A 25625-nucleotide genomic window follows, 5' to 3' on the forward strand; every position below is an offset into this window, starting at 1 on the left:
GCCATCTGTGCAAGATTAAACTGTCAATTTGCTCATACAACCAGGTGCAGCTGTATATATCTTACTCAATTCCTGACCGGTCTCGGTTGCGTCGTGGTTAGGCCATCGGTCTACAGACTGGTAGGTACTGGGTTCGGATCCCAGTCCAGGCATGATATTTTTAATCCAGATACCGACTCCAAACCCTGAGTGAGTGCTCCATGTAAACCACTTGCACCGACCAGTGATCCATAACTGTTTCAACAAAGGCCATGCTTTGTGCTATCCTGCCTGTGAGATCCCTTACTGCCTTGCTGCCTGTCGTAAACGAGTAGCCTTTGTGGCGACAGCGGGTTTCCTCTAAAAAACAGCGTCAGAATGACCATATGTTTGACGTCCAATAGCCGATGATAAATTAAAAAATCAATGTGCTCTAGTGGCGTCGTTAAATAGAACAAACTTTTTACTCAATACCTGGGCTACGCCATCATCGGTTTTACTCCTACGTGTACCCAATAATCTTTGATACGGACTTTCTCATAGACAGAACAGTACATACCAACACCTTTGTTGTATCAGTTGTGGAGAGCTAGTTGGGGCAGTCGATTCTACGACACTTTAGGCTCTAGCACTGAGCTACTTTCTTCCTGGTTATTGTTACCAGTCGCCAAATATTTGGGGCAGTCGATTCTATGACAGTTTAGGCTCTAGCACTGAGCTACTTATTTCCCTGTGGTTGTTAATAGTTGGGGCAGTCGATTCTACGACAGTTTAGGCTCTAGCACTGAGCTACTTATTTCCCTGTGGTTATTACCAGTTGCCAAATAGTTGGGGAAGTCGATTCTACGACAGTTTAGGCTCCAGCACTGAGCTGCTTATTTCCCTGTGGTTGTTGCCAGTTGCCAATTAGTTGGGGCAGTCGATTCTACGACAGTTTAGGCTCTAGCACTGAGCTACTTATTTCCCTGTGGTTGTTACCAGTTGCCAAATAGTTGGGGCAGTCGATTCTACGACAGTTTAGGCTCTAGCACTGAGCTACTTATTTCCCTGTGGTTGTTACCAGTTGCCAAATAGTTGGGGAAGTCGATTCTACGACAGTTTAGGCTCTAGCACTGAGCTACTTATTTCCCTGTGGTTGTTACCAGTTGCCAAATAGTTGGGGCAGTCGATTCTACGACAGTTTAGGCTCTAGCACCGATATACTTCCGTCCTTAACTTTGTCACCAGTCGCCAACTAGTAAAGGAAGGAATGATGAAGTTGTGGCAGGAATCCCGTGTCGCGCGCTGTCCCCAAACGACTATAAACAATGTCATGTTCAGGAATTGAACTTAACTGCGTTCTCGTGCCGCCAGTAATTGGCCACAAGAGGGATCAGGATTCTGTTTATGCGGTGAAAAATTGGATTCTTTATTTTTCCCTCACGATCCCCAATTACTCATGTCGGATCTCACTGTTGGCGGAAATGTCTGTCATAAGCGTGGTCACCGTGACACATACTGTAGTGTGTGACAGAAAAAACATCTTCAACCACTAGTTTCGATCAGCTGGAATGGAAAAAATTCCATAATGTGTCCAGTGAAGAAAATACACCCTTGTTTGTTTAGCTGAACCATTGCGTATTTTGTTCATTTACTGCATTATCTATCTGTCTGCATATATTTCTCTTTATTCATCAATCAACACATCCATCCATCCATCCAATTATCCATCCATCTATTTATTCGTCTGTCTATCCATTAATATGTACTCCTGACAAAAAGTTCAGCAAAAAAGCCCCACAACAACAACAAAACAAAAAACAAAAACAAAAAGAAGAAGAAGAAAAAAAAAAGGTGAGAAAATGAAATATCAGTTGACATCGCCATCTAGAAAATACAGGACATTTGCACAGTTACAAAAGACTACCCTATTCATAAAGCGACCTCGTTCGGGTCGTCAAAGGGTAACACCATTTCGTGATAGCAAGAAGAAACAGATTTTTAACTGCACGAACTCTCTATAATTATTTAGCAAGAGTACATAACAATCAAATATCCACTCAGACGGTTAGGAACAGATTTCACGGTGGTGGCGCCCTCCAGAAGATCATTACATTGCATCCCATTCGCAGGTGCGAAGCCAGTTGGCGACGAGTCCTCTTTAGGGATAAGTCACGATTCTGTGTGGACATTAATGGTGGACGATGTAGTCTGTGGGAGTTAGATAACGCTTCGCAAATTGCCTTATAGTTTGGGCTGAAATTCAGGTTGGACAAATAACTGATCTTAACATCACCAGGAGGAGTGCCATGACTGGTGCGGTCATCCGTCTAACCCAACAGCAAGAGACAGATTTAATTTTCATAGACAATAACGCTTGACCCTACAGCTCACAAACAGTCCAGGCAAACATGGACTGGCTTGCACGGTTCCCTGCTTTGAATCCCATATCCACCCACAATCACTAGATGAGCTGGAAATAGTTCTGGCTGAAGAATGATACAATGATCCGCAACAACAGCTGGATCTTTTTATTTGGTCGCCGACAAGACGTGTATAGGACTGCATTTATGCTCACGGAGGCTACACTCGATAATACTGCCAATTACTGTAACAAAAATACTGATTTTGTTTTTATTTGTCTGCTGATCCGTTTGCACATGCTTGTCTATGATGTATTCAAAGTAGATAACTGTAACACAACTCGTAGTACAGCCAATGCCATCTTTAGATCCGTTTATTGGATGGAGAAGGTTTAATAACACATCATATCATTTAAAGAACATTGTCAACCACTATTTGATTTTTAAGTTTAATTAGTTGTTTGAGTAGCATATCAATGTTGTTACTCCTATGTTTGATCATATGACCGGAAAAAAATATTGCTGTAAAGAAGACGGGGAAAAACCCCCAAGGATATTACAAATATTTTAGTTCATCTTCTTTCAAATATAAATGATTATTTACAGTAGTCAGCAGTTTATAGGTGGTGGGGGTTCGGGTGGTGGTGTTATTGGTGGTGAGTGTAGGAGTTCAGACTGGTGCTGGTTTTGGTGGGGGTCGGGCTGGTGGTGCCTGGGGGGGGGGGGGGGGGGGGGGGGGGGTGGTATCCGGCGGTGATGCTGGTGGTGGAGGTGGTGGTGGTGTTAAAGTTAAACGCAAAGTGACACCGAGTATGCATCACTGATGTACTACTTGCGTTTAGAATAATAAAAACATCTAACGTATAACCAGTTACACTGTCGCACCAGTCGCACGTTTTTAATTAGGAAATAAATACTAGGGGTCAGTGTGTAATATGGATATTAACAAGGAAATAATGTCGGTAAACGCCGTGCTGCCAATACACACACTCTTCGCTGTTTGCACTCGCTCACGTTAACAGGCAATTTGGGCTTCCATCATTTGTTTCACATGCGTGTCAGCGAAGGTGGCGTCCCCTAAGAACGAGACAAACGAAGTGCTAGACGAGGTTCCATTAGATGAAGGAGCCAAGCGGCCGCTAGACTGGCTCGCCACGCCATTTAGATGGATGTCTGCACAATTATAATGACCCCCAAAACTCGTTTTTCCAAAAGATCTATATTGATATAGTATCTCCAAGAGATAGACTAAGTCAGTTCGTGGTAGTTAACGGTAAGAATAGAAACAGAATATAAGATCACAAAGTGCATTTAAATTTCTTGTTCATTTGGCGATATTTATATATTATTGTGATACAAAATTAAAGCACCAAAGACATACTCTATGGGACCACATACCTGGGGATTAACTGTATATAAAAGATCATCTGCTGATTGTTACTAGGAATAGCTTATACATCTCTCTCTCTCTCTCTCTCTCTCTCTCTCTCTCTCTCTCTCTCTCTCTCTCTCTCTCTCTCTCTCTCTCTCTCTCTCTCTCTTATCTATCATTTGCGAGCTCTCTGTTCTCTGTCTCTCTCTGTTATCTCTCTTTATTTCTCTTTCTCTCTTTCTCTCTCTCTATCTCGACCAAGTTCCGAAATAACGATATATTAGAAACCAAAATTATATAGTCGTAGTTGAAAATATTCCCTTACGGCTGATGTCTGAATACTTAGACGAAATGTATCACCCGCAAAACACAGTGACGGGCAACATATCCAAAACAGGAAAAGTGTTATCAAACAGTTAATTAGGCTTAATAGTTTATAGCGGGAATAAAACGGTATCACCTTCAGCGACAGGATCACGGGATTAAGCCTAACGACGTTGCTAACTTTTCCTTTATTACATGCACGTGTTCAATATCCGTTGTCTTTAAGTAAGCATTATTTTTATTTTTTAATAATGTAAAGAATGATCTAAAGTGCATGAAGTTCTTGAAAACTGTTAAACAAAAATCCCACACCTCATATATCATTCCCTTTAAACGTTGTCACTATGGGACCCACTCTGGCATCAAAGAACCTAGGAACACAGGAACAAAGGAAATACAATAGTACAATATTTTCTCATGTGAATGCCAAGACAATGAATAAAACATAGTTGTCAAGTGTTCTTAAAAGACAAACAAAATAACCACCTCTTCTGATTCACAGATAAGCCCTAAACGTCTTAACCCAAATTCATCATAGCTTAAAAACTTAAGCCAGGTCCATATCTCTGCGATTTGGTCGTACGATAAATGACATACGATAAAATCGGATTAAAACAGTTGATGTCGCAATAATGTGATATACATATGTTCCTTACGACGGAATTCCAGAGGTGTGTACCCGGCTTTAGTTGGTTGCTATATGGTAGAAAGCTTCTACATGTTTAGTTTACTGCATACTAGTTTTATGAATGAGAATTAGCAACGAACTAGAGTTAAGGCGACGACAGACGACACAAGCGCCTTGTACGAGATTAGCGACGAGAATAGTCGAATGTGCCAAGACAAACATTACGCTTTCATTGGTTGTTATACAATCGGCTATTGTCGTACGATGCACTCGTATCGTGTGACATCGCCTTCAGAGAACAAGTTAGCGACCAACTAGGCTTTACAAGGTTTTAACAATTTGGGCCCTGAACAGATGGAACGAATGTTAGGAGGAAGAAAGAAACCACAAGTGATAATTCATAAAATGTTCAGAACAAAATGAAGCAAAAGTGCCCCAAAACTGACACCCTCCCCTCAAATAAATAAATAAATAAATAAATAAATTGTCTCGGTGTGTTATAGATTATCTTCCCATAATTTCTTTATAGAAACGGGCAGATACCACAATATTGACAGGAATCATAGAATTTATCGTCTGTGCAATATGAATGTAGTAGAAGACGAATATCACTTTGTTCTAGTGTGTCCTTTCTTCAGTAACATAAGAGATAAATATATTAAACCTTTTTTATTATAATAAACCATCAACATTTAAATTAACGCAACTACTGTCTAGCGACAATTCAAAACAGCTAATTAAATTGTGCGAGTATTTGAACACTGCTACCACTCATAGAACAGACAACATTGATACATGACATATGTTATTATATTGTATATTATTATTATGCATGCATTACCCATTTACTATAGAATTTTATCGATTGTAACCAGATGCTACATACCATTCCCCGCAGTGTGCATATTATATTATTATATATATAAATATGTATGTATGCCTACAAAATGTATATTTTTTTGGCAAAAATAAAATGTGTGTTTACTGGGAGCATTTGAAGATTTGTTAAAGACAATACGAAGTTCCTCTTTTATACCTGCAACAGATATTTCAGTTTACGATTAATACAATAAAATTAGTTAACTTACCTTCCATCTGTTCCGCTGGAATCTTCGACTAAAATAAAACAAAAACCAAATAAGTATTACAATGACAGATACTAATATTAGTACACAGAAGTACGTATGTATTGATGTATGACTATCTATATATTGTATGTATGTCGAGGTTGACTGTTACATACATAGATATTAACGCACTGGCGCAGGGGATAATTAAATCCTTTCTGGCCTCACAAATTATCCCATGCCGTTGCTGGGACTCGAACCTCTGGCACCGAATCGCCCGCAACTTGCAGACTTGCCACGATACGTTCTGAGCTATCTAGACATCCATAAAAAGGATGCTGTTTAGCTCAACCATATGCACGAGGCCTACAAGCTACGCGATCGATCCCGCTTACGTGCATGAAACGGTGGGCAAACCTGACACTGGCTAGTATATATTAATGTATGAATATCTATATTTATGTATGTATGTATGTATGTATGTATGTATGTATGTATGTATGTATGTATGTATGTCTGTCTGTCTGTCTGTATGGTTAAATAAATCGATAGCTGGATGCATACATGCATGCATTGTCGATAGATGGATGCATGCATGCATGCATTGTCGGAAGGAAGTGGGGAATGAATATTTTTATTTAACGACACACTCAACACATTTTATTTACTGTTATATGGCGTCGGACATATGGTTAAGCACCACACAGATATTGAGAGAGGAAACCCGTTATCGCCATGTATTCATGTATTCACATATGTCTGTCTCTATTTGTGCACATGCACGTACGCATGTTATATTATTTGATTCAATGATGATGTGAAGAACCAGCACTTTAATACGAGCGATTAGCTCGTCTATTAGACCCAGGGGACGTGAGTCTGGATCAGTTATTTAGAATAACGTCACCACACGATCGGCGAGGGTGTCTAGGTGAACACTCCAGGTGGAGCTGATTTGGTTAGTCCCTGTTTAAATGCAGTCGAATAGGCTCAGCTGTTTCGTACGAGACAATTATACTAATTCATGAAGATTTACAAAATCATGAAAATAATTCCTCATAAAGATGAATAACTACATACATAATGAAAGACAGAAATAGATAAATCGTACAGAGTAAAGAGGGATGAAACGGAAGGAAGGAAGGAATGTTTTTATTTAACGACGCACTCAACATATTTTATTTACGATTATATGGCATCGACATATGGTTAAGGACCACACAGATATTGAGAGAGGAAACCCGCTGTCGCCACTTCATGGGCTACTCTTTTCGATTAGCAGCAAGGGATCTTTTATATGCACCATTCCATAGACAGGATAGCACATACCACGGCCTTTGATGTACCAGTCGTGGTGTACTGGTTGGAGCGAGAAATACACACATACCTCAGCTATATGGGTTGTCTGTCCAGGCCAGAGGCTTAAAACAAAATATTAGTAATGGACCCAATTCGTTCTTCCTTTTTTCAATTCTTGATTTCTGTGCTTATATGAAATTGATATTCAAGTACAATGTCCTTGCTTAGGGACTTAAAAGCAAAACATTAGTAAGGAGTACTTCATTTTTTTTTTATTATTCTTCAAACTGGTTTAATGGCGGGTCGTTATATTGGTGACTATTTTGTACTATACTGAATAGCATAATATTCCAGGAATATTTCTACGAATAGATTTCGAAAAAGCATTCGACACCATTTCATGGTCATATATACATAAAACCCTTGACTTTGGATTTGGAGCAGATATTAAAAGCTGGATTTCTGTTTTTCACCAAAATATAAATTCAAGTATTTTAGTTAATGGAAATATTTCTTCATCATTTAATATATATAGAGGCTGTAGGCAAGGTGATCCATTATCTCCATATATATTTCTTCTCTGTGTAGAAATTCTTACAGGATTTGTACATAAAAATAAGAAAATTAAGGGCATCTCAATAAACAACAAAGAATACCTAATTTCACAGTATGCAGATGATACAAATGGTTTACTTGATGGTAGTAGGACATCTTTTGAAGAAGCAATAAATACCTTGAATATATTTTCCGAATTATTAGGACTCAATATTAATTATGATAAATCAGAGGTAATCTGTATTGGCTCTCTTAGGAATAGTCCAATACGATATTTACAAACTCTTAATCTAAATGGAATCCTCCTTCGTTTAAAGCACTTGGAATTAGTTATAGTACCGACTTAAATGAAATGACCAAACTTAATAATAATTCTAAACTACTAGTACTGGAAATTAAACAAATTATAAATATATGGATGAAAAGGTTGTTAACGCCACTTGGAAGAATAGCTATAATAAAATCCATGTTAATATCTAAATTTAGTTATCTACTTCTAACATTACTAAATCCATCGGAAACATTTCAGAAAGAATTGCACAAAATATTATTTAAATTTGTATGGAATCAAAAGCCATACAGGATAAAAAGAATAACTTTGTGTAAACTTGTTAATGAAGGAGGTCTCGGAATGATAGATATATTTAACTATGTTAAGGCTTTGAAAATTACATGGCTACGAAAACTGGAAACCAAAGATCCAAAATGGAAAACTATTCTTTTTGCATGTTTTCCACAACTCGTAACATATCTCTATTCGGTAATGATTACCCCCAATTGTGCTTAAAACATGTAAAAAATCTATTTTGGAATGACTGTATCATTGCATTCCGTGACTTCTCGTCATTAATTAAAGTTTCTTTTGAAACTTTTTATCAGAACCAATAGTCTTTTTTATAATTCCAATATAAAAATTAACAGCAAATCTTTTTTTTTAAAAGAAGTGGCTTGGGAAAGGTGTATCTCAAATCTGTGATCTTGTTGTTGAGTACGGCAACCTTTTAACTTTAACCGCATTTAATAATTTATACAAATTAAATGCATCTTTTTCAGAGTATCAAGGAGTTATTAACTCACTTAAGGCTTACCTTAGGAATACGAAAATAAATAAAATAGAGACAAATATTCCTTCAGATGATTCTCCCGTTCAACGAAAACTGTGTTCTATCAGAAATGGCTCGAAACTATATTATTATACACTTGTAACTTCTGAAAAGCCAAATTCTGCAATATCAAAATGGCAAAATTATTTTATTTCAGACCTTAATTGGCACACTATCTATTTAAAACCATTTGTAACCACGCAATAAATAATACTTAGATGGTTCCAATATAGGATACTTCGTAAAATATTAACTACTAATAGTTTTGCATATGACAGTGAAACGTGTACTTTTTGTCATGACGGAAAAGAATCTAGAGTACATTTATTTTGGTAAAAGTAAAATTATTCAGAACTTTTGGAATGATTATTTAAATTGGTTATCAAACTCATGTAAGCATATATGTAATTTAAAGCTTTCCCTTGAGCTATATTTGGATGTAAAGATAATATTAAAACAGATAATATGTTTGACCTGTTAACAAAACTGAGATACGAACCAGTGCAGAACCCAGTATCCACCAGCCATTATGCCACCGAGGCCAAATGCCTATTCTATATATACTCAACAAAATCAAAATTAAGGGTCAGAATACAATTTTTTAATTTTTCTTTATTTATGGTACAAAATACGAAAAACCTACCACCTGCACCATTTTTGCGTGCATCACTGGTCAGAATTTACCCAATCAACGTTCAGAAATCATATGTGATGAAAACTACTAACATAATACTAAAATAAAAACTGACCAAAATGTCTTCTGGCCATTTAATTAATTTTGTTGAGTATATTCTGAAGTCATACAACTCCAATCCAATATTTATTTACATGCTCATATACCACTAGAGTTTCGAGCATGTCTGTCGCGGGTCTAACCTTTGGATAGCCAGTGGCCTGACCCGGGACAGATCATACAACTCAACACAAACTCCGAACTGATTTTTTTTTTTTTTTTTTTTTTTTTCAACTCTCCACCAAGTAGGAGAACGCTCGTTTAAAGTGTATTACAGCAACCACAAACTGGTTTGGTCTTTGAGTCCGACATCAGAATGGCAATGAAGTATCCCATTGTGTAATTGAATTTGCAGATTTATTCAATTTGTATCGATCTGTTCCTGGAAATTTCGTTTATTTCAATATATTAATCCCTGACCAAACTCCCAATAGCTCTCTCTCGCTCTTTCTCTTGGCGTTTGATTGTTCTCCGCGTGTAGTCCAACTTTAAATATTCCAGTGAAATAATAATGTACCACAGTTTTTAAACATGTTTGGCACTGAGTCGTGGTACTACTACTACTACTACTACTACTACTACTACTACTACTACTACTACTACTACTACTACCACTATTACTACTACTACCACTACCACTACCACTATTACTACTACTACTACTACTACTACTACTACTACTACTACTACTACTACTACTACTACTACTACTAGTACTGCTACTGCTACTGCTACTGTCACTGCTACTGCCACTGCCACTGCCACTGCCACTACCACTACCACTACCACTACCACTACCACTACCACTACTACTACTACTACTACTACTACTACTACTACTACTACTACTACTACTACTACTACTACTACCACTATTACTACTACTACTACTATTACTACCACTACCACTATTACTACTACCACTACCACTATTACTACTATTACTACTACTACTACTACTACTACTACTACTACTACTACCACTACCACTACCACTACCACTATTACTACTATTACTACTACTACTGCTACTGCTACTACTACTACTACTACTACTACTACTACTACTACTACTACTACTACTATTACTACTACTACTACTACCACCACTACCACTACCACTACTACCACCACCGCCACCGCCACTACCTCTACCACTACTACTACTACTACCACTACTACTACTATTACTACTACTACTATTACTACTACTACTACTACTACTACTACTACTACTACTACTACTACCACTACTACTACTACCACTACTACTACTACTACTAATGAGATGAAAACCATTTAATGTTATACGATAAAAATTAAAGATGACAGAAAGACGTATTCATAACCACTAGCGTTATTTCTTTGAGTTTATATTAAAATAATAAAGTAAACAAAACTAAAGTTTGTCCGTGGTACACGGTCGTCCCGCAGTGCGATATACTTTAGGATTGATCTACATTCGTATATAGACTATCCCACGTTTACGTATTCCTCGCTGCTGGCACGGTACACGCACTTCTAGCCCAACCTGCTCAAGCAGTCACCTCTATTAACCAGCCACGACTTCTGTTTAGAAAAATATTGTCATGTTTAACGACACCACTAGAGCAATGGACAATCAGTCTTTGGCTACTGAGTGTGAAACATTTGATAATTCTGACATACTAGTCTTCAGAGGGAAGCCGCTACATTTCTGAAATTGACCCATTATTCACTTTCCCACAGACACGACAGCACACGCCAATACATTTGACAAACCATCCAAACCCTGAGTGAGTGCTCCGCAAGGCTCAATGGGTAGGTGTAAACCACTTGCACCGACCAGTGATCCATAACTGGTTCAACAAAAGCCATGGTTTGTGCTATCCTGCCTGTGGGAAACGCAAATAAAAGATCCCGTGCTGCTAATAAGAAAGAGTAGCCCATGTAGTGGCGACAGCGGGTTTCCTCTCAAAATCTGTGTGGTCCTTAACCATATGTCTGACGCGATACAACCGTAAATAAAATGTGTTGAGTGCGTCGTTAAACAAAACATTTCTTTCTTTCTTTCTTTGACAAACCAGACATGACCACGCGAAGCGGTGCAGTATGTTCGAGTCTTACCAATTGATACTTTGTGTTTTAAACAGTAAGATACCACCCTAGTATTCCATCAAATCCAGCAGCCACCTGTCTTGAAAGCCCACCTTTTGGTGCACTCTTTGGCTGCAGCTCACCACATATTTGACCGTTTATATATCACGGTCTTTAAATCCAATTATTTAACTAACTCATGTCAACCACCCCGCTGTTATCATATGGGAAGTAGTAATAACGGTACTGTGACTTGACTGGTGTACACTTTAGCGGTCAGTGGCGAGATACGCAGGTAGGTTTCCATTAGCAGACCAGTACTTTAATGGAAGTTAATCAGCCGGGAACCATCTCAAGACAGTATCACCAGTGTCTTCAATAATGCAGATCAGACGAATCAGCGTAAACGGCGACAGTTTCTCTCAACGCTTGCACGCTAGGAAGACCTTATGGAGCTGACCCATTGCTGGACTCGGTGGATCAGTGGTCATGGAATCAGTGTTCAGACTATTAGACATTGAATTCGTGCCCCAAGTACTCACCTGAATCTAAAGTGAGCGCGTCAGTGTAGACGTTAACATGCAATGGCGTAGGCTTGGGGGGAGCATGGGGAGATATCCAAATTACACCTCTCTTCCCCCACCCCCTTTTGTCTATCACCCCGTGACATGTGTAAAGACAGCATGGGTGCCCCCATCCCATAAACTCATGACTAAGCCAATTAAACTGTCTGTTAGTTAAAACTGTTTTTATTTCTGGTTTTCAATACTTTCGTTGTTTAAAATTTACTTCTGGTTCTTTGTTCTTTAGCTAGATTTAAATACGTGCATCATTTCCGTTCTACACTCATGAAATAAGCCAAAAATCAGTAGAATGGGATGAACTGACCGCACTCGGTACATGGTGTGACTCAATAGTTAAATACTCGCGCAAGGTGATCGATTCCCATTGGTTACCCCAGGGTTGAGTTCTTTCTGGCTCCAACCAACACCTCGACTGGCCTGTGAAAGTAACAGAATATACCGTCCTGTCTGGCTGGTTTATGACAACCAGGGGTATCCCATGTGGCGACAGCGATTTCCTTTTAACAGTCTACACAAAGTGTCACAATTATTAGTATTTCTCATTCTATCCAGTGCACACGACTGGTACACCAAAGGCCGTGGTATGTGCTATCCTGTCTATGGGATGGTGCATATAAAAGATCCCTTGCTGCTAATCGAAAAGAGTAGCCCATGAAGTGAGGATAGCGGGTTTCCTCCCTCAATATCTGTGTGGTCCTTAACCATATGTCCGACGCCATATAACCGTAAATATAACATTTCCTTCCTTCCTTCCATTACTATTATTATGTTTGACATATAAAAGCTGTGAATTTAACATCAAGTGTAAACTACAGTGCTATCAATGACTCTGTCTCTATATAAGCAAGAATTCTGTAAAGCGATTTGGAAAGGAAAAGGGTGTTTATTTAATGACACATTGGCACGATAAACCAGCAAGGGATCGTTTATAATTTATGTACTTTCCCATAGTCAGGGCAGTACACACCACTGCTTTTGGTGTACCAACAGTCAGACACTGATTAAGACGGGGAAAGCCCCGGGTCGATCCTGCGTTCCAGCCAGTGCTCCACAACTGGTGTAACTATCGTTTCTGTGGGATGGTTCACATAAAAGATCCCTTGCTGTTAATCGAAAAGAGTAGCCTATGAAGTGTTGACAACGGGTTTCCTCTCTCAATATCTGTGTGGTCCTTAACCATATGTCTGACGCCATATAACCGTAAATAAAATGTGTTGAGTGCGTCGTTAAATAAAACATTTCCTTCCTTCCTACCACTGAGCTACCTCCATAAAGCGCTGTTAGAAGTAGTCCACGCTGAGGTCAAACTGGTGAGTGATATTAATGACGTGAGCGACAAGGCTAAACAAAACGATAAAACACAATCTGCGTCCCATGCAAACCGGTGTCACCGAGCCCACTCCGCTGTCAGATCACAAGCACCCAAGAATAGCTGCAAGTGTCTTATTAAAAAGCAGCAAAGATGCTTACAAGTGAAATCCTTCTATCTCAGACAAACCGGTTGTACTTAGCCTATTTGTGGTGGAAGGCAAATTACTGACATGCCAGCCTCAATATGTAGTGCCTATAAGCCGCCAGGTTTAACGTTGACAGGCACACTGGAGAGGCGTAAGACCACTATGGTGTAAGGTCAATATGGTGTAAGGCCACTATGGTATAAGGCCACTATGGCGTAACACAACTATGACGTAACACCAATATGGTGTAACACCACTATGGCGTAACACAAATATGGTGTAAGGCCACTATGGCGTAAGGCCACTATGGTATACGGCCACTATGGTGTAACACCACTATGGTGTACGGCCACTATGGTGTAACACCACTATGGTGTACGGCCACTATGGTGTAACACCACTATGGTGTACGGCCACTATGGTGTAACACCACTATGGTATACGGCCACTATGGTGTAACACCACTATGGTGTACGGCCACTATGGTGTAACACCACTATGGCGTAAGGCCACTATGGTGTAACACCACTATGGCGTAAGGACACTATGGCGTAAGGACACTATGGTGTAAGGCTAATGTGGTGTAACACCACTATGGTATACGGCCACTATGGTGTAACACCACTATGGTGTACGGCCAATATGGTGTAACACCACTATGGTGTACGGCCACTATGGTGTAACACCACTATGGTATACGGCCACTATGGTGTACGGCCACTATGGTGTAACACCACTATGGTATACGGCCACTATGGTGTAACACCACTATGGTGTACGGCCACTATGGTGTAACACCACTATGGCGTAAGGACACTATGGTGTAACACCACTATGGCGTAAGGACACTATGGCGTAAGGACACTATGGTGTAAGGCTACTGTGGTGTAACACCACTATGGTATACGGCCACTATGGTGTAACACCACTATGGTGTACGGCCACTATGGTGTAACACCACTATGGCGTAAGGACACTATGGCGTAAGGACACTATGGTGTAAGGCTACTGTGGTGTAACACCACTATGGCGTAAGGTCACTGTGGCGTGAGGCCACTATGGCATTAGGTCACAATGATGTAAGGCCACTATGCCGACCACTAACCATTAACCAGAGGCTATCGTAGCGCTAAGATCGCCTTCAGTGCATAAAGTAAGCACTTAAAGTGAATATAGCGCTTCGTGCAGCGGGCGCCGGGACTTAATATATCAGCGAGGTAATATATTGGATGTCAAACATTTGGTGATTTTGATATATAGTCTTAGAAAGGAAACCCGCTACATTTGTCAGTTAGTAGCCAGGAATCTTTTATATGCACCATCCCACAGACAGGAAAGCACATACCACGGCCTTTGATATACTAGTCGTGGTGCACTGGCTGGAACGATAAATTACCCAATGCGCCTACCGACGGGGATCGATCCCAGATCGACCGCGCATAAAGCGAGCGCTTTAGCACCGGACTAGGTCCGGCCCCCTATATATAAAACAAATGACATAAAATGTACTTAGCACGTATGCAATAAAAATGAGAAAGCCAACTTGGCATTAAAAATGGTTTTCCCATAGAAGCCAAACAGTCAATGTATTAAATAACAGCTAACCAGCATAGTTTGAGATTTATCCAAACTCTGAAGACCTCGAATTTTTACTAATCCCCAAGCAACCTAAGACAATAGTTTGTATTCTCTCACTTATCATCATTTACAAGTTATATTAAGGGAACCACGAAAACGATGACTGAATGAAAGAAAGAAAGTGTTTTATTTAACGACGCACTCAACACATTTTATTTACGGTTATATGGCGTCAGACATATGGCTAAGGACCACACATATTTATTTTTTTAGAGGAAACCCGCTGTCGCCACATAGGCTACTCTTTTACGACAGGCAGCAAGGGATCTTTTATTTGCGCTTCCCACAGGCAGGATAACACAAACCATGGCCTTTGTTGAACCAGTTATGGATCACTGGTCGGTGCAAGTGGTTTACACCTACCCATTGAGCCTTGCGGAGCACTCACTCAGGGTTTGAAGTCGGTATCTGGATAAAAAATTCCATGCCTCGACTGGGATCCGAACCCAGTACCTACCAGCCTGTAGACCGATGGCCTAACCACTACGCCACCGAGGGTCATGGCTGAATGAAGATGGAAGGAACGTTTTATTTAATGACACATTTTATATTGCGTCGGACATATAATTAAACACGACACAGATAATGAGAAAGGAAACCCGCTGCCGCCAGGCAATGGGCTACTCTTTCCGATTAGCAAGGGATCTTTTATATGTAGCATCCCACAGACAGGATAGTACATACCACGGCCTATGTTACAGCAGTTGTAGAACACTGGCTGGAAGGAGAAATAGATCAATGGTCCCAACGACGGTGATCGATCCTGGGGCGACCACACATCAAGCGAGCGCTTCATTACTGTGTTCGCCCCGCTCCAAAACAAAGCCTGCATTGAAAATGACTGTACCAGCTGTTCGTGAATTGTAGAACATTAATCCCCTTTTTTCAAGTATCTTGCAGTCATACAGTTTGGAGCAAAAGTCAAACATTGACAAAATTTTATTAATGAAAAAACAAAACCAGTTTCCACTATCAACAGTTCTAGCATCATGTCCTTATCAATAAATACCTGTCTACAGATGTATCTAATGTTTCACCAAGAAGGTGTGAAATCGGATGTGATCTAAGACAATGGATCCACCATATTATTTTATGAGTTATCGATTCCTTGTGATGTTATTTAGCATACAACAGCACCACAGGACATTTTGACGCCAATATTCAAATATTTATAACTTTCCCGTGTTTATGGCTTTCTGGAACAAAAGCGTTTCACGTTAATGTTTTGTGTTATTTGACAATGTAAAACAGATGTTACCCAGATGAAAGTCAACTAGACGTGTCCAGTGTATAATTATTCGACCATTGATTGATCCACGCAGATTGTTACGCCGCCAGACATCGATTTACAGTATAGCAATAAAACACTTTGCAAGCGCAAAACCAACAATGAAAGAACTGTTGATATCTGATTCGATTTTTTTTCTTATCATCATTTTGTCAGTTTTAATTTAATTTTAGAATCGGTTGATCTTTTTTGTTAAATTTTGTCCCGCGTGACATATACCATTATAGCAGAGAGAGAGAGAGAGAGAGAGAGAGAGAGAGAGAGAGAGAGAGAGAGAGAGAGAGAGAGAGAGAGAGAGAGAGAGAGAGAGAGAGAAAGAGAGAGAGAGAGAGAGAGAGAGAAATAAAGAGAGAAAGAGAAATAAAGAGAGATAACAGAGAGAGACAGAGAACAGAGAGCTCGCAAATGATAGATGAGAGAGAGAGAGAGAGAGAGAGAGAGAGAGAGAGAGAGAGAGAGAGAGAGAGAGAGAGAGAGAGAGAGAGAGAGAGAGAGAGAGAGAATGGTATCTCTGTAAAACTATACTGGGTTTATAAGAAATAGCACGAGCACATCTGTCATAGAGACATGCGAAAACAGTACAAAGTGTTTTCTGTTTATCCGTTTATCATATGAACAGCTATGGTTACAATACACTATTCTCAGAAGACAGTCTACTTCGTAATCTCACAGACATACACGTAATACCTACATCTATTGAGTACATTATGTAAAATAATAAATACGAAATGGAAATGAACTGGCTTATGGACGAACAAAACGATTGTGAAATCCTTTTCAATAGATATCAATATATTCTAATTATATTTGTTATACAGGTACGATTCAAATAATCAATGCCATGCCATGATATCACACAGATTATGTCATAAAGTGGTTATATCATAAAATGTGGATCACTTCCTGCCCCACGAATGTCAAATACGCATAAAACGACAGAGGGACAAATATCATATGAAATCACAAACAGCTAAAGAAGGATATTGACTAGCAAACTATTTATCATAACTTTAGGTTACACAGAAACTAAATGCGTCAAATCTATCCCAACTTGTTGCAACAGACATCTCTATTATCTCTAATGATTATCATGTTTTGCACGACATCTTTGTATTGTACTGTACTGTACTGTACAGTATTGTACTGTATTGTATTGTATTGTATTGTATTGTGCTGTGCTGTGCTGTGCTGTGCTGTGCTCAGGGCAGTAGCTAGGATTTTTTGTTGGAGGGGGAATTGAGTAGTTAATAGTCTAAAACTCCTTAAACGGTTAAGAAGAGAATTTTCTTTAAGTTTCTATAATTTTTTCCGGATTTGTTTTTTTTGGGGGGGGGGGCTGCCCCCCCCCCCCCTGTTCTCCCCCGCTAGCTACGACCCTGGTGCTGTGCTGTGCTGTGCTGTGCTGTGCTGTGCTGTGCTGAGCTGTACTGTGCTGTGCTGTGCTGTGCTGTGCTGTGTTGTGCTGTGCTGTATTGTATCATTGGTTTATTCTCCAAGAGCGATACTTCATTCCATTATTTTTATGCGTCTGTCCAATTAATTTTTAATCACGTTGTCCTTGAACCATACCATAAATATCTGGACTGTCTGTAAAACAAAGCAGACAAAAATACACATTGAACGAACAGGTATTAAATTTGTAAGGCGTGGGGATGGGGGACCATTCCTTCGTTTTTATCCATCTATATATCCATTTGTCTTTGAAATGACAGGTTTACGCGAACAGACTAAATACGCCCAGTTCCAAGCTTCTGATCGTCAGATGGCGATATAGCACGGAAACCATTATTGATGCATGTCTGTTATGATGAATATTATGACGACCTCTCTCCCAGAGGACAGGGTTTACGGCTTGCTCTGCTGATTATAACCGACAGATAGCAGTGTGTTGAAAACGAAAACAAATAATACTGGGCCTCAATTCATCATTATACTGGATGATGAATTCGTTTAGTTATCACAGTATACACACTTTGACCAATTATATGTATATACCCTCACACTACATATCAGTAAATGTATTATACGTCAATTATTTTATTGAACTTTGTTTATTAGCTGTAAACAAATTAAGTACGTTTCCCAAGAGAATGTGGTTAAAGTTGACACGTCAAGAAATCGATGTCAGCCACACTAGTCTCCTTCTTGCAAGTATTCACCCCTTTACTTCAACAAACATACCCGGAAATTATCATTGTGACCAAGATGATATAATCTATTGGATTTCAGCTATAATTCATTTATTGGTACTCTGGGTCACTTCAAGCTATATTATGTTCAACCGCATCCCCTTGTACAACGAAGCAAGTTAAAGCACTGGCAGAACGAAAGAAAGAAAGAAATGTTTTATTTAACGACGCGCTCAACACATTTTATTTACCGTTATATGGCGTCAGACATATGGTTACGAACCACACAGATATTAAGAGAGGAAACCCGCTGCCGCCACTTAATGGGCTACTTTTTCCGATTAGCAGCAAGGGATCTTTTATATGCACCATCCTACAGACAGGGTAGTACATACCACGGCCTTTAATATACCAGTCGTGGTGCACTGGCTGGAACGAGAAATAGCCCAATGGGCCCACCAACAGGAATCGATCCCACACCGACCGCACATCGAGCGAAGCTGTACCACTGGGCTACGTCCCGCCCCTTTGGCCGAACAAAGTAATACTAGCAGACAAACTCTGAGGCACCAAAGAAGACTTGGTATTTTTTCAACACAAACGAAGAGGAACCGCCTAATCTGACTTGTTCGATTTGTGTAAATTTTAACATCATGCCCTATGGCTGCTTTATCATGTTTTCAATTTGAGCGGTATTCTAAAAATAACCACAACTGTTACTGCACAGAATCACCTAATATAGAGACGTTTCGGAAAACATGTTGGTTACTTACATCTGTATAAATAATACCTATTCATCTTATTCCCAGCTGCGCGGTACTTTCAAAACTAATGAAACTCTACACAATGTCCTTAAATAGCAGTGGAGTGAGAAACAACATCCGCTCTATTTCTGATTGATCTATTATGGCTTTTAGTTTCATTTGTTTTCAAACCACCGCTCGACTCCGAACCCTAATGAATAACTGCTATTTTTGGATATAACATCTGATGATCGTAGATTATTTATGCAAGCAAAACTGATTACAGAGTGGATCTGTAGGGCTTACCTGAATTTAAAAGAAAATCAATGACGTCCATTTTGTGGGGTTTTTTTTTTACTGCGATCGTCAACCGGAATTTACTAATTTACTTATCTTACATCTTGTAGTCTACCCGTGTACACATGAAGTGAAAGAGCTGCGTGTGGTATTTTTAATCACATGACATGATATGCACATCACTCTTCTTCTTCAAGTAACTGCTAAAATTATTTTATTAAAGGGACTGTCCTGAGTTTGCGACCATTGATTTCTGAATAACAGCCTTTTTGGCGACTAAAATTATCGCCAATTATCGAAAACCGTACAAAATCGAAAACCGTATTATTTTACTTCCGGGTAATTTGTAATGTCTGTGCATGTTCAATCGTTAACACGACAACAACTTCTTGTGAAGGAAGTACACTTAAAACAAATTTCCTTAAAAATGCGAGAAAAAAAAAGGTAAGAATAAGTTTTATGCACAATGAAACTTATTATTACAGTTAATTTGTGCCCTGGAATCTTACTGAATGCAATGCAAATGCATGCCTAAACAGCAACAGGTGCACGATGGAATCCACACAACGAAACACGTCTGCTAGCACTGCCGACTGAGTAAGGACTGGTCACTTCCGAATAGCCGCTTTCAGGTCACGTGATGGTTTTCGCGGGGAAAAGCCAATTTTGTTTTGCTGCCATTACGTTGATAACGTCATAGTACGGTTTTCGATAATCCTTTTAAAATGACGTTTTCTTACCACCTGGTGCAATTCTTGATGGAACAGAGATAACATGTGACTATGCACTTACCTTTTTATCCATTTTATTTCTAAATTGAACAAGGTAAACATTAATGTCGTTAAATTGATAGCCTGACATGACTGAGCATGCGCACCAGCCATTTCTTCTTAGTCGTACGGTTTTCGATTAAACGAGGATATATATTAAATACATTTATTTTGTTTAGAATACCAGAGTCTGTATATCCATTTTATTTGCTGTCTTGTGCTAATGTTATTTAGAGGCTTTCCGACAAAAATGTCCGGAAAACAAATTTCCGCATCTCCTAAGCTCAAAATGGATCTGTAACAGAACATGATAAAGCTATACATTTTTTTTTAGCGCAATATCTCAAGGCATTGTAAAAAGAAAAAAATCAGGAAAACCATAATTAAGACAGACGGACATACATACATACATACAGACATACAGACAGACAGACACACGGATATGAAACATATAGCCCCCTTCTGTTGGACAAGTAGAGGACTAAGAACTGAACTAAATAATCTTATAGTAGGACATAACGAATGTTGTCAATGATATTAAAATAGAACCCAATATTTATTTACCAATGACGTCACAAGCTGTCAGCTAGAAGATACCCCTAACGTAATTCGTTCCGGTTTTCCTATTGTTAATCGATGATTATAAATGCGGCGACAAATTAGTTTTGTTTGGCAAAACCTATAAACTGATATTCTGTGTGGGAAATTGAATCGATATACCTTGAAATGTTTAAATAAACAAATAGAGCGCTGACAATGCCTGAGATATGCATATTTCACCAATGTTATGAAATGCGCTATTTCATACATTGTCATGACATTTAAGTGTTTAGTTTATGGTCGAAATCACAAACGGGCCTTTTATGAAACTAGCTATTAATATTGCTGGATTCCCGCCATGGATAATGCCATGTACAAATGACTCTTGGCCCAGTGTGTAGAAAATTGTATATCAATTATACACTGTGCGAGCAAATGGTATAATGATGTACCATACCAATTTGTACAAGCATCATTAAGTCGGCACTTTGTGAGGCGGTTAGATGGAACAATGCGACCAGCAGCGGTTATGTTCATTGCTTTATGGCAAATTTACATGCCACAAGACTGTTAGTAAATTAGCAAGCATGCTTACCAAATCACAGGCATTTAACACGGAAATATTTGTAATCATTATTATTGGTTGTTTTGTAACAGCCGCAGTTAACTACAACGCCCTGTCATTTAGCAATTTGAGCGAGTATAAACAAGCCAAATCGTTTAAAAAAACAAACAAAAAAAACCCCAACAGTTGTTGAGGTTATTATTCAATACTCAGCTATTATAAAAGTAATAAGACGAAAATAACTTCAAATAGCGCGTATAAAAGCCCATCAAATATATTATCCGATGACAAGACTATTATATATTAATATACTCGCGGAAAACGCTTTAATAAAACAACAACAACAAATTGTCCTTCGTAAACAGCAGAAGGAAGTCGATTTGCACATGTAAGATGTGTCATCATTTGTATCAAATTTTAACCTGTTACAAACTTTAGAAGTTGGTTTGAGACCATTTTACATGATGCACCTGATTTTTCCCCCACAGTTATATATCTTATATACATTAAGTTTTCATAGTGATAAATGTTAAAGTGACAGACCCTAGTTTTTAAACACTACGACATTGTTTTTACTATTACAGCCGTTTTTGATCATTTAAATTAGAAGTACTTAAATTTTATTATTTTATTTTCGTACACCTGAAGTGGTTGTGGTCCATCCAGGTTTTTGCAATACCCCAAAATGCATTTTTCATAATTCTAAAAACGCACGTTCGTCTGAGAAATAATGGTTATCGAAAACAAGCTCTGGGTATTTTGACGGTATTTCACTGTTTAAACATCACAGCCTTTAGCTTCTTTCTGTTAAAACCTTATCTAAATGTGTGTTGCAGGTTTGTAGATTAATTAAAGTTAGTGTCCATTTTCACGGGCTAAACTATGGGAGCATAAACAACAGAACCGCTTCATGCGCTAGCGTCAGTATTAGTCAGGGCCGTAGCTAGGACTTTTTGTTGGGGGTGGGGGTGGGTGGGAGCAGATGAATTCATGGAACGAACGAGCATGGATGGAAGGCGTAAGACACTAGGTGGTCCGGGGAAATGCCCCCTCCCCCGGAATTTTGAAATATAGAGGCTCTGAAATACCATTTTGCAGCCATTTCAGGAAGGTTTCATACTTAATTTAACGTCAATATCATTAACCAGTAAATTGCCATGTTAATACCGGATATCCCCCCCCTTGCGCCCCCCCCCCCCCCCCCGCTAGCTACGATCCTGTTAGTGCGAAGCCGTAAGTGCGTGAAGCGGTTTCCTGTAGTTCTTACTGCCAACATCTTAAACATTATCATGTTCAGCTTTTACAATATTATTCCAAGTGTATAACTCATCCATTAATATAACATACTATGAAATTACAATCGAACTCTTTCTTCAGGAAATTACTACACAGAATAAGGAGATTCCCCAATCTCTTAAAAAAAGTTTTAACGACACAATGGGTAAGACCACTACACGCTCTTCTCTCTCACTAACCAACTAACAATTAACCCACTGTCCTGGACAGACAGCCCAGATAGCTGAACTGTGTGCCCAGGACAGCGTGCTTGAACCTTAATTGGATATAAGCAGGAAAATAGGTTGAAATGAATGAAATGATGAAAATAAAACTTAAAGGTTAAGGGGAAATGCGCGAACGTTCCCGCCATCGTTAGCCTTATGGTCAAGAGCTCAAAATTATATGGCCGAATTTACGAAGGCCGCTATTAAACGTACGTGTTTAAGCATTGTAAATATATGCCATGGGCCCAATCCTCTTTGTAAGTCGTTTAGCATTGCACTGCGATATCGCAAAGTTGCGAGAGTTTAGTGAATTAGGTCTATGGAGTAACAAGCGTGTGAGACACAAAAAAACAGGCTTTGTAAATTTGGACCATAATGTTGATTAAAAATTGGACAAGCATTAACTATTATACTAAGCCAACTTATTTTAATACATTTAGTTATATTATTGAATAATAAGTAATAGCAATGTTGACCATTTGATTTCAGTATAGTGAACAGTTAAAATTGAAAGGAAAAGCACTACGTATATATAACTATGTTAGAAATGAAACTGATACAAAGTATGGTAACAAACAGACACGCGTTATGTCTTCTTTTAAAACCTACACACCGTTTTGAAACCGTAGCTTTTATTTTAAAGGGCACTCGTTACTAACGATAAAAGAACATTAGCATAATCTTAATGATAAAGGTTAGATCTAGGTTATAATTTATTTTGCATTGTCGTAAATAGTAACCTATTGAAGAACAGTCTCATAAAGTGGTGAGTGACTGTTACAATTCGCCAAGGTCCTGTCTCGAAACGACTAGCTTACAAAACTAACAGCAAACCACAATGTATGAACAGCAGAGAGAGAGAGAGAGAGAGAGAGAGAGAGAGAGAGAGAGAGAGAGAGAGAGAGAGAATAGAAAAAAGTGGTGTGTTTGTTGAGAGAGAGAGAGAGAGAGAGAGAGAGAGAGAGAGAGAGAGAGAGAGAGAGAGAGAGAGAGAGAGAGAGAGAGAGAGAGAGAATAATGTGAGACAAACTAATAAAAACCTTAATTTCAAAGAATGATGTGAGAAAAATAATAAAACAATAACCAAATACTTTTTTTAAATTTTAATTTTTACTCACCAAGTTGCCTTTAGACATGTTTAAAAGTTGTTCAGTTTTTGGAGTTGTAAAAAGTTTTGGTGTTGCGTGAAGAAGCTCTAACTACTGCAAAGCCAATAACACTGTTGTTTCGTGTAACTCCTAACAGTGATGCTTGTACCGCTAAGTCTCTCTAGTGTCGACTCTTCGACGCAACGACAGTGTTTGATCTTATAGTGGCCACCGGACGCTCTACGTCTTCAATAATTCACCACCAGTTGTCGATCCGCAACGCGACTCCACGAGACGCCGAACACAGCTGTATTAGGAAGCGTTAGGCCGACACGGAGAAAACAACGGCTGGCGCGAGGATTCTGCGGCAAAATAAACTACATAAGGGAGTTCGAGTTCTCCCAGCGCTCGCGGAATTGGTAACCACTCGTGCATAACTCGTTATTGTTGCCGGTTCTGCTCTGTTGAGAATTGCACACTGGTGGAATTGGTATGGTAACAATAAAGATACATTATAATTTATAAGAGAGAGAGAGAGTGAGATAGAGAGAAGGGAGGGAGAGGGAGAAAGAGGGGAAGGAGAGAAGATAAAGTGAGAGGAGGCAGGGCGAGAGAGTAAAAGAGGATGTGTGTGTGTGAGAGAGAGAGAGAGAGAGAGAGAGAGAGAGAGAGAGAGAGAGAGAGAGAGAGAGAGAGAGAGAGAGAGAGATGGGGTGGGGGTGGGGGTGGGGTGGGGTGGGGTAGGGTGGAGGTCTCGAGAGAGAGTTAGGTAAAGAGAGAGGGTGTGTGTGTGTGGGGGGGGGGGGGGTAATTGAGTGTAATTACCAAATGATTTCATTGTTTTAAATGGGTTCCACAAGGCCTGATACAGATATTGTTCACATATCCTGTCCCCCTTCCAACTTCACAACCTGCACGATGTTCCCTAAAATAGCAGATCATGCTCACAAATATGTTCTATGATAATCTGACAATAAAATGGTCGCACACTGTGGCATAATGTCAGTTAATACAATTACCCAAAATTCACTTCTCTACCCTTGCTTTGACCTGGGTCCCTAGGCGCCTGCTTTCTGTGGCATTTAAATAATTCATATAACGATTGGTATAAATTAAATGTGGTAAACTATGTAATGAAAATCACCTACGACATAACATCCCAGTATTTTATCGAATTGTTACGACATTTGTGTGTGCTTTCTTGCATTTACGGTCCAACGAATCACCGAAGCGGAATGAACAGGGGTTGAAAAGATCATAACTAAGTTTTATAAAACGAATTATTCGATTTAATTTTTCAGTAAAACTTAATATTAAATACATTTAATTGAACCAGACCTAGGGACAACCTTGATTACAGAGGCACATCTCTCTCAAAGCAAGTAGGCTGTACGGTTAATGCACCAGATACCTCATTGTATGGTATCTTATTTAATATATTGATACACGATGCTACCTATAAAAAGAATGCAATATGTTACCGCCTCATATCCTTTATAAACACTGTATTCAAATATTTAGTCTGTGATATATTAAAGTTAAACTT

The 25625-nt window shown here is 39.1% G+C and overlaps 1 protein-coding gene across 1 annotated transcript in view; it reads right to left on the minus strand.

The window, feature by feature from the left end:
* The window catches only part of LOC121371602 (calmodulin-beta-like), a 66661-nt gene extending 42193 nt beyond the window's left edge, over positions 1-24468 (minus strand). Inside the window, exons 1-2 of the mRNA XM_041497617.1 lie at positions 24110-24468; positions 5734-5761 (exon numbers count right to left, since the gene is read on the minus strand). Of these exons, the coding sequence (XP_041353551.1) occupies positions 5734-5761; positions 24110-24127 (46 nt within the window). The 5' untranslated portion in view covers positions 24128-24468. The remainder of the gene's footprint in view (positions 1-5733; positions 5762-24109) is intronic.
* Between the last annotated feature and the right edge of the window lie 1157 nt (positions 24469-25625).

The sequence above is a fragment of the Gigantopelta aegis genome, chromosome 4 (genome assembly GCF_016097555.1).
Source record: "Gigantopelta aegis isolate Gae_Host chromosome 4, Gae_host_genome, whole genome shotgun sequence".
Taxonomy (NCBI): Eukaryota; Metazoa; Mollusca; class Gastropoda; order Neomphalida; family Peltospiridae; genus Gigantopelta; species Gigantopelta aegis.